The 11,261-nt window shown below is 36.4% G+C and overlaps 1 protein-coding gene across 1 annotated transcript; it reads left to right on the top strand.

Annotated features, from left to right (window-relative positions):
- The first annotated feature begins 1,785 nt into the window (after nucleotides 1–1,785).
- Nucleotides 1,786–6,826, top strand: LOC129882369 (protein ENDOPLASMIC RETICULUM-ARRESTED PEN3). Its single transcript, XM_055956630.1, has 2 exons — nucleotides 1,786–3,920; nucleotides 6,370–6,826. Exon 1 carries the CDS (start codon nucleotides 1,926–1,928, stop codon nucleotides 3,339–3,341), a length of 1,416 nt encoding a protein of 471 aa, XP_055812605.1. The 5' UTR covers nucleotides 1,786–1,925; the 3' UTR covers nucleotides 3,342–3,920; nucleotides 6,370–6,826.
- Nucleotides 6,827–11,261: the final 4,435 nt, after the last annotated feature.

Below are 11,261 nucleotides of genomic sequence, written 5' to 3'. Positions count from 1 at the left end.
TACAGAAAAGATCAAAAGATGAATGCTTTCAGGGAGGAAAAAATATGTTAAGATAAAATAATGACAATTCCATCACCATCCATATTACCATCATCTTAAAATTTGACTCGTATTAGAAAGGTTATGCCAACACATTCCTATTCAATAAGCTAAATATATGCATTGACAATTTTCAGATATTTTAAAGTTAATGCATAATCTTATATAGATAGGCATAGATAAGATGATATGATACCCCTCTATAAATTAAAATATCATTACACCCTCCGTCTACTCAACACTATAATTATGAAACAAATTGGTACTTAATATTTATAATATAAGGTTTAATTCAATTTATTTTATTAATACGCCGTAAAATTCTTCTACTAATTTGGGTTAATAGCTTATATACCGAGTTAATGAAGCATGTATATCTTGCCCATTGCTTTTTCTAAAATTCCTCAAATAGATTGAACATATTATTTTCGTTATAGTATTACTTTGTGTATTTATGAATCTTTAAAACTTAAAAAAATTCATAACTTGATCAAAAATTTTGAACATCGCTATATTTACACCTACTCACTAAATGAATATCCACATTTAACGAAACATCTTCATTTAATTTATTTATGTCATGAATTCATAATATTAGACTGGTGAATATGAGTAGAAAAGTAGCAAAAATTTATTGCGTTTATATGTTTTTTTGGGTGATACAATGACGTGTGTTTTTTGAGAAATTTTTGATGTCATGTTTTCATTCAATTATTTCTTGAGTAGCAAAGACTAAATAAACAGGTAATTTTGGTGGACAAATATATAGTCAGAGATTTGCCAACAAGTTATTTTTATGCATATTATTTCATGTTTACTTAAAATAAAATATAAATAACATTTTTATATAACTATTGATTTAATATTTGAAAACTTAAGGTTCGGAGAAGACGTTTGGTGGATATTATGATTTCTTATGTTTAGATAACACGTTTGAAAGAAATAGCATTTAAATCGTGAATTATCAAATAGCATTTCTTATGCTATTTGATAATTTTAATATTCGAGTATTAGATAACACGTTTGAAAGAAATGCTATTTGGGTACTTTTTGATAATTTTAATATTCGAGTATTAGAAGAAAAAAATAAATCGTGAATTTGATGGGCATTTGTCTATATATAATTAGAAATCAAATATTTTTCACTTTACAAGAATTTTTTAAAATTGGAGTTATGTTTGATTATACTTTTTAACAAATGATAGAAAATAGCATTTTATTTGAAATTCTGAATATGGAGTAGTTGAGAAGTTTTTCAAATTCATATTTCAAATTCAAGTTTAATTTGAAATTTTCATGATCAAAATTAATTTTTAAATAAAATAAAAATTATTTCAAAAAAAAAATTAATTTATAATTTTTTATAACCAAACGGATGATGTAGTTCACTCCGTGCGATTTGCGGATAAATTCACTAGTTCACAATATGCAAGTATTATGAAATGAACCCAATCTTTCACCTAATAAAACAAAATTAAAAATTAAACCACAATCAGATTTATTTATTTATTTATTTTTCATCCAAAAAATAGAGGCCGTGTGAATTAACTTATAAGTTATTTTCAAGTTTTTTTGAGTATTTGGCTGACCAACTTAAAATCATTTTGTGTTTAAAATAAGCTTCAATAAATAGTTGAATTTATTTGAATAAACTTATTTTAAGCAAAAATAACTTATAAATCAAAAAAAATATTAACTTATACCTATTTTATTTTTTTTAAAACTTATAATCAGTTTTCAAGTCCTAACCGTTAAAAAGTTAGTCAATAATCCAAACCGGCTAATTATCACCAGCACAATTCAGCTCCGGTGACTTGGTCGACTGAATCTTTCACCTTGCTCAGTTCAACCTTCGCCGGCATCTCTAGTTTGCAAATCTCCGATCAATGGAGGACGGTGCACGACGTACCATTCAAGGGCAAGTCGGTGATCGTGTAAAGCTCAACGTCGGCGGCAAGCTCTTTGAAACCACAGTATCCACACTTCGCTCCGGTGGACCAGATTCTCTTTTATCCGCCTTATCAAACCGGAATTCCGGCGACCCGGTTTTCATCGACCGGGACCCCGAAATCTTTTCGGCTCTCTTAGCTCTTCTCCGGTCTAATCGTCTACCTTCGACGGCAAAACGTTTCTCCAATCAAGAGCTTATCGATGAAGCTGTTTATTACGGAATTGAATCACAACTCAGATCTGCACTCGCTCCGAGTCAACTCAGTGGAATCGACGCTTCACTTTTCTCAGCCATTCGTCCATCCTCTGATGGCGTTGTAACGGACTTCAACGCTGTAGATTCTGATGGCTCCGTTTGGGTTGCTCACGGCGGGCAAGTTTCGGTTTATGATTGGAGTTTGACCCATACCGAAACTATTAGGACTCACCTTGATTTCATCAGCTCTATTCGGAAAGTTGGACCCGATTTGGCTGTTGTTGGTTCTGAATTCGAATCGGGGCTCCATTTTTACAACTTGGCTAATGGGCGTAGAGTTGGGTCTGTGGAATGGACCGACCCATCTGACCCTAGAATTTACAAGGCCCGAGTACGCGCCATTGGTGACTCGCCGGACTCTGTTTTTGCTGCCTTCGAGTGTCAACATAGAGAAAATTGTGTTCTGAGTATTGATAAGTTTACGATGAAAGTGGTTTCGGAGTTGGGAAGACAAACTGGCAATTCGGCGAAGTCAACTGTCGTCGGAAAGTTGACTTTTTTGCCGGAGATTAATGCGCTGGTCGGTGTTTCAGTTACTGCCGGAGCTTTTGGGTATTCCGGTTACGTGCGGTTGTGGGACTCCAGGTCCGGAGACGTTGTGTGGGAGACGAATGAGCCGGGTTCAGGTCGGAGCAGCCGGTTCGGGGACTCTTTTGCTGACGTTGACTTTGACAGGGAGGATTTGACTATGTTCAAGATATGTTCAAAATCAGGTGATTTGGCTGTGGCAGACCTACGTAAATTAAGTGAAGATCCATGGGTTTATCTGGAAGAGAAAAATCCATGTATGAGACATGCAGGTGGTGGAACCAGTAGCTTGATTCACTGTTATAGAAAGCAGGTGTTCGTGGGAAGAGGAGGAGAGTTGGAAGTGTGGTCGAGAATGGGAGAGAAGGGAAGTGATGCTGAGAGGGAAAGGGTGTTGCATGAAGGATTGTATAGGAGGAATTATATGGATAAAGTGGAAGATGCTGGAAGAGGGATCATAAAGAAGATTGAGGGAGCTGGAGATAGGCTGTTTGTTACTAGAGAAGATGCTGAGGGTATTGAAGTGTGGCAAAGTTCTCAGTTTTCTGGTGCTGTTTTAAATTTGTGATCGTGTGGAGCTTTGAGCTTTGCATATTTTACATATGAGCTTACATTGCCTGTTTCATGTCCCAATGAAGGAGAGGGTTGCAATCGGTTGATGATTAGAGTAAAACTACAATCAACCGAGCTAGTTTGAGATTGAGCATAGTTGTTGTTGTAGTATCTTTTGAGTTGTCCGCTCCAGTTTGCAATGATCATCAATGGGCAGTTGGCTGGCGGTCAGAGTAAAGTTAGAATCCACCCCGAACTAGTTTGAGATTGAGCATAGTTGTTGTTGTATCTTTTTTAGCTGTGCAACTACTGCTTGCAATGATCATCAATGAAATGAATTGTGTATTTGGTGATTTCTTTTGGATGTCAAGCTGATCAATCAAGGAACAATGCGCGAAGGTTAATATGATCATGACGATACCTGAAATTGGATTCTTGTTGATCCATTTTGGACACGATGTTGATCAATCAAGAAAAATGTGGAAAGGTGTTATGCTATCATGTGATGAAATGAATTTTGTTTATTGGTGAATTTGGGCATCCCTGTTATCAAGAAAGAATGGTATCCAAGCGAGTTAAATTAGTTGTATCAGAGGTCGGCCACTAACTGTTGCACTTGATTCTCTATTTGTGTTCATTAGTTTGGTTGCTTGATTGCTATATCATTTAGTTAGCTACATGTACACATGAGCTTGTTACTTTTTACCTTAGTGTCATGGATAATTCCACTTTGACTAGACTTATACCCTATTCCTTAGAAAAAAAGGTGTAAAGGAGATTTGCAAGCATTGTATTCTTTCTTTCAGCTGCTAGTGATGGTGAGTCATTTCAACACAAAGTAACTCTTTTAGTTTACATGTCGCTTTTATCCCAAATTAGAAGTAATCCATATTCCTTTTATTGGTACTTGTCAAATTCTCTAGCAGGTGGTTTTCCTATTTTTGTCTTTCCTGCTCTCCCACAAGTAATAAACTGAAAAGCATGTTTAACACTTTTCTCTTGCCATTTGCTGTAATTTAAGTGCTGGAGGCAACTTCCTGGGGTTATGTGGTTGTGTTACTAGCCTAGTAGGCTAGCAAAGTGATGACTTGAGGAACATCAGAAAAACTCCCCGGTAATCATAATTTCCTGTTTAAAGAAGCTATAAGTGAACATTGAAATTTTAATAAGACATTGAATCTGTACTCATGTGTAAAAGAACAAGTGCTGCTATAATTGTGAAATCAGAAATTAAGCTTAATCTCAAAAGATTGAAATCCCTAGACTACTGGAGGGGGAAGCAGTAGGATGTTTCCTCCCCCACAAACAAAAAAGGAAAATAATTAAGAGAAGACGGAGAAAGACTGAAGAAAGGGAATTGCTGGTTTAGAAATACCTTTGTTTGTATAGGAGAAGCTGCTTTAGTGATGGCATTGTAGAGAAGTTATGATTTCCCTCTCATAGTTGTTGAAGGGAGAAGGTCAGAGTGGGAGTATAGGTTCTTTATCTGTTGCAATCAATGCTCGGGGGAAAAGTGCCTTTCTTTGTTTATTTGTGAACAATCTTTTCCAATCTGTTAACCCCTGGCATCATCTAAAGATTGTTGTACTTGGCGATTACAAAGTGTTTGATGCACAATACCAAGACTCTGAAACTTCTCTTTTGTGAAGGAAGCATTTCGAATAATCTCTTCTGCTCAAGTCATGAAGGAGTAGAAACAAGGACTTCACTGAAAGAACAGGAACATAAACTTTTGGCTTTTTGTTGGATAGTCAATGGGAAAGAGTAGCTCTTGGTCTTAAAATAGTAAAAACTGAGGAAAAGATTAAGGAAATTAAGAGGATAATATCGCAAGTTTACTCATTTGTAGCAGCTTATTTCGAGAATCTCTCAAATAGAACAAAAGTTGTTATGATCCACTTGCAAATAAAAAAATGGGCAGCCCCGGTGCACAAAAGCATTCCCGGGGCTGCACCCCAAGGGGTGTGATGTAGACAGCCTACCCTAATGATCCACATGCAAATGCATTAAGAAATTGTTATCATCCTATTACTGTCAGGCCTTTTCTTTTAAAAACTGTAAGGCCATTATTTATAAGCTATAGCAGAAGTTATAAGTCCCCCCCCCCTGCATCAATTGTACTTTCTTGTCTATTTGTGACATACCTCCAATATGTATATACTTCCATAACTCCACATTTTATGGTCCAATTTCATCGCCAATCCCATCACGTAAGTGTGGAACAAAACAGTGGCTTTGAATGTTGTTGGAGACGGAGCTAGAGTTCTTCCCTCAGAGTGCTTTGTTTATGTTATGATTTTAGCTTAAATTCAGTTTTTAGATCATTTTGTGCTCAATGGCAGAGCCGCACTTTGCCAAGGGATGTCGATTGACTCGTCTTCACTGGAAATTATACTGTGTAGATAGGTAAATTTATTGTATGTAAATATACTATTTGTTGAATCCCCCACACTTTGCCAAGGGATGTTGACTGACACCTCTTCACTGGAAATTATACCGTGTAGATAGGTAATTTTTTTTTATGTATATATACTATTTGTTGAATCCCCCACTTTTGGCCAAGGGATGTTGATTGGCTCGTCTTCACTGGAAATTATACTGTGTAGATAGGTAAATTTATTATATGTATATATACTATTTGTTGAATCCCCCACACTTTGCCAAGGGATGTTGACTGACACCTCTTCACTGGAAATTATACCGTGTAGATAGGTAATTTTTTTTTTATGTATATATACTATTTGTTGAATCTCTTGGCTTTTTCATATGTTTACTTCTTTATAAAAGTCTGACTCTGCTGTTGTTTGTACCAACATCTAATACCTGTTCAAGAGAATTAATTGTTTATACAGGTGCTTACCATATTTTAGGAACTACAAGCTTAATATATCTTTGCTTTAAGAAAGTAGAATATCATCAACCTGGACATTGCAGATCTCTTTCATGACAATATACTCCATTTAAAACTGACATGGTTTCTAGAATGATTTGTACTGTGGAATATTGAACTGACGCTTTCAAGCTGCTTATATGTCACTGTGCAGGTTTGAGGACTAAGGCTTTGACAGTGTCCTTGTTAGAGTCTATGCGGAAGAAGAAAAGAAGTTGCTCGCTGATGGAAGTTGAGTGTTCCCAAACCAGTAATATTCTTGTTGGTCACGTTGCATGCCCAGCAGAACAGCTGGGCTACAAACTTGGAGATCCATAGGGTCTGTAACCTCATTATTTTTTGTCGTATTAGTACATTTACCTCAGGACCTATGAGAGGAGTCCTTTAGTCCTGTCATATATATATAGATATATATATGTCTCTCTCTGTGTGTGTGCGTGAGAGAGAGAGAGAGAGAAAATAGTGAGAATTTAATACTTCTATTTTTGTTCAATATTGGTCCGAGATGAGCTTAAATGGAGCAACATGTTCCGTGAGGATTTTGTATCACTGACCCCAACTTTGTTTGGGACTGAGCTGTTGTTGTAAATTGGTTCGTCAAAATGTCTCTACTCTTGTGTGAGCACCCTCATGTATTGTGGTAATAGATTATTGCACTGCTTCAGGAAGTGAATCTTTTAGACAAGAGCGCTTGAAAGCCTTGATGAATTGATTGACAAACCTTACTTGGCAATGTCAGTATGTGCATTTTGACTCTTCTGGGGTTTAAATGTGTAACCTTACTTGGTATAACTTTGACATATTATATGGCTGTCAAGTAGTTGTGGGTTGTAATATCAACTCATGCATGCTGCTTCTTCTCTTTGTTTGCTTTGCACTCAATTTCCAATGTGACAGTGAAGTCATTATTTTCTTTTTCTTTTATGTATTATGATCTCAACAACATACTATGTGTATTCTCACAACTGATAATGGAGAGGGTAAGATGTATATAGACCTTCCTTTCAGTTTTATCGTTTGAGCTTTCAACAAAAGATGAGATCATAATATTATGATCTCGTCTTCTACTGAAAGCTCAAACAATAAGACTGAAAGGAAAGATAACAATTAGTCATCATTATGGTGGTGTTGGAAGAAGCTTCATTGGTCCACTCGCTGTTCCTAAAAAGGTATGCTGCTTCGTACTTTTTAAGTCTTCTTTCGAGTTATTGGTTTAATTGATTGTTTCGATAAGTTTCAGTAAGGATTGTGGTTCCTCGTTTGGTTAAGATTTTGGTCTTTTGTTTGTTTTCCTTAGCTTTGATTAATTTTGAAATGCTCTACTCGTCTTAGTATTGTTCATGAATCTACAGTGGTCATTAGTGTTCGATGTCATGTTATTCATTCTTTTTGCTTAATGTGAAATCTTCTCGGTTCATCTTGTTCTTTCCCCTTTAATTTGACTCCACCAAGTAATAAGTTGACTCTCAATGCACAAACCCATCTGCTTCAGTGGCCGTTCTAACGATTCAACAACTAATATGGCCGCCCACGTAATGTATAATTGTAATATTAATTGGGATTATATTATATAAGTTATATAGTTTTTGGGAATAATGTCATGGGAAAAGAAATTGGTTATTGGTGGGCTAGTGGAGTTTCAAAAATAATATTAATTCTCTTGCTTCCATGGAATACATTGCTGCTACGGACCCAAGTGAGTGTTTAGTCCTAGTTTTTGTATTAGTATAATTTATTTTTTTTGAATGAATCCACCAAAACAAGTTTTGGCAATGTTTTATTTGAATAAAAGAGATCAGTACAAGAGAAGAAAGAAGAAAAAGAAGCTATCCTAAGAAATTAAGCAACAAGCTGAATTATGAAGTGTGAGCTACATCGATGATACTAAGAGTAATTATCTGTTGCATTTCCTCTAGCCTTACCTCGAAACCATTTCGGACACCAACAAGCTCTCACCAGGTGCTATGGTTCAAGGTCAAATGAATACTTATTCAGGCTTCCAGGATGGAGTAGAAATCATCCATGTTCCTTCAGCAGTAGCTCCTGATTCCTTTTGCTATGTTGAAAGTTATAGTCGTCAAATCAGATTACAGGTTCATATGATTGTCATGACTGGTTGAGGTTCAAAGTTGTTGTTTATGTTGCTCTCCAGGTTGTTATTAATTTCTGGGTATTTGGTGGTCTTTTGCTCGCCTAATTCTCATGTATGGTATATGCGACTTTTCTGTATTTAGAATTTTCCGTGCTTTGACAGGAAGTGAAGAAAAAATTTCAAATTGATGATCACCTGCAAAATCAAAAGCATAGTTCGTTAAAAAATCTGTCAGTCCATTTCCTTCTCTCAGAACATGTTCCACCCTGACTTCCTTATCCTCCTCAGCCTGGAGATATCATTTGTGATCATAGATATGCTCCATGGGGTCTCCCACTGTCCAGTCAAAATGTTTTTCATAGTCATTGAGTCTATTTCCAAGATCACTGGTAGGAGTCTATAAGTAACACAATGTTGAAGGCCCTCATGTAGAGCCCTTGCTTCTGCTATCAAATTTGATCCATCTGGAATTCTTCTTGCTGTTGCATACTGGAGGTCGCCAACTTCATTTCTAACACAAAAGGCCACAGAACTTGGTCCAGGATTTCCTCTAGAAGCTCCATCAGAATTACATTTATACCATCCTTGTTTAGGAAAATCCCATGTCACTATCCTAGTTACAATTCTTGGCATGTATGCCTCAAATTTTTGCAGTATTTGAGGTATGCATCTTGGTAGGTTTTGTTGTCCTGGGAATCTCATTCTAGTAATTTGATATATCATCATGTTTATCTCATAAATCACTTTGTTGATGGACATCTTTCCTCTATGTAGAACTGTGTTCCTCCATTTCCATATCTGCCACATAATGACCAATGGAATAGCTTTAAAGATTTTGCTGAAAATTGATGGAGAGTCAGTATTCCACTAGACTTGGAAAAGTTGCCTAATTTGCTGAAAATGTGTTGTAATGCCAACAACAGCTTTAACATAATTCCATACTTTTGTAGCCACATTTCCTATAACAAACAAGTGCTCCACTGTTTCATGTTGTCTGTAATCACAGCAGTAGCATGTTGTGTCAGTTTCTATCCCAATCCTTCTTAATACATCTCCAAGTGGAATTTTGTTTTTCCACAACCTCCAGCAGAAGAAGGCTATCTTAAAAGGTACCCCAGATATCTATATATTGTTGAAGACATGTGACTTGACTGCTTTGCTCCTCAATAACTCCCATGCTGAGCCTACTGTAAACTTGCCTGAAGCTGTCATCATACATCTTGGTATATCCCACTATTGTGTTGGTTCATGAAAGTGTAATTCTTCTTGGATATGAGTTACAATATCCATAGGGAATAACTGCTAAAGTTTTCTTAAGTTCCAACCATCTTGCAACATTATTTCTTTTACTTCTTGAACACCCTCAGCTATTTGAAAGTTTTCTGGTATAATGTGATAAAGAGGTCCTAGTTTTGTCCAGTTGTCAAACCATACATTTGCAGTTCCACTCCTTGGTTCCCACCATATTACTTGCTCTATCTTATCTCTTGCCTCTATCATAGTCTTCCAGGCTTGAGAGTCTCCCTTCCACTGCACAGTCTGAGGATTGTGCCTTTTGCAGTATTTGATCCACATGTAATTTGCCCATATGGTATTTGTTGTACTGAATTTCCACCACAGTTTTGCACATAAGGCCTTTGATACATCAAACAAGGATCTGATTCTTATTCCCCCTTCTTCTTTTGGCTTGCACAGGTTTAACCAGGAAGACCAGTGTCTTCTTTTACCCTCTTCACTATTATTCCAGAAGAAATTTTAAAAAAATTGTGCATATCATTGATAACATATTTTGGAGGTTTAATGGCTGACAGAAGATGGATTGGCATGCTCATTAGAATATTTTTTATCAGAACAGCTTTTCCTCCACTGGATAACAATCTTCCTTTCCAAGTCTGCAGCCTATTCTTTACTTTTTTGATTAGGTCATTATAATCAGCCTTTCTTTTCCTCGAGGGTGTGACAGGGCATCCCAGATCTTTATTTATGAGTTGTCCTGATACCTGCTCATAAGCTTGTAGTACCTCCATAATTAGCTCCAAAGATCTAGCATCTGCTGATGAAAAGATTATTGTGTCATCTGCATATGCTAGGTGATTCAGATTTTCCCTCCATTTGGGCATTCCATAGCTTCTGAATTCCCTATTATTGAATAAAGAATTCAAAGCTCTAGAAAGAACTTCCGTAGATAAAATGAACAAGGAAGGAGAGAGAGGATCTCCTTGTTTAACCCCCCTAGAGGAATGAAAGAAGTCATGTGCTTGACCATTAAGTAGTATGGAGTACCAGTTATTTGCAATCAGCCTCCAAACTATATCTATGAAAATTTCTGAAAAACCCATCTTCCTTAGGACTCTGATCAAATATGTCCATGATTCCTTGTCATATGTTTTAGTCATGTCAAGTTTAAGAACCACATTAGTTGGTTTTCCTCTTAGTCTGATGTCAGTTACTACTTCTTGAGTGAGTAGGACATTTTCATTGATACATCTGCCTTTAACAAATCCGGCCTGGTTGAGAGAAATTAGAGAAGGTAGGATGCCTTTCAGTTTTTCCTGAACCACTCTTGAAATCACCTTGTTGATAAAATTGCTGAGACTAATTGGTCTCATATCAGCAAATGTTTCTATGATGTTCTTCTTTGGTATCAGTACAAGGTTGGTATGTGTTACTGATTTTGGAAGAGTTTGACCATTAAAGAAAGTTTTAACCAGTTTGTGTACACAAACACCAACAATGTCCTAACATACCTGATAAAAAATTCCACCCATCCCATTTGGACCAGCAGTACTCTCTGTAGATAAGGCAAAAACAACCTTTTTCACCTCCTCTAATGTTGGTATTCTTATCAGCTGATCATTAGAATGCCGATCCACCATACAAGGAATTTGTTGTAGCAGTTGGTCATCTAATGGTGCAAATTCTTGGGAGAACTGTTGTTGAAAGAATTTACAAGC

The sequence above is a fragment of the Solanum dulcamara genome, chromosome 3 (assembly GCF_947179165.1).
Source record: "Solanum dulcamara chromosome 3, daSolDulc1.2, whole genome shotgun sequence".
Lineage (NCBI taxonomy): Eukaryota > Viridiplantae > Streptophyta > Magnoliopsida > Solanales > Solanaceae > Solanum > Solanum dulcamara.
The sequence above is the reverse complement of the archived record's forward strand: the minus strand, read 5'-3'. Positions and strand labels throughout refer to the sequence as shown.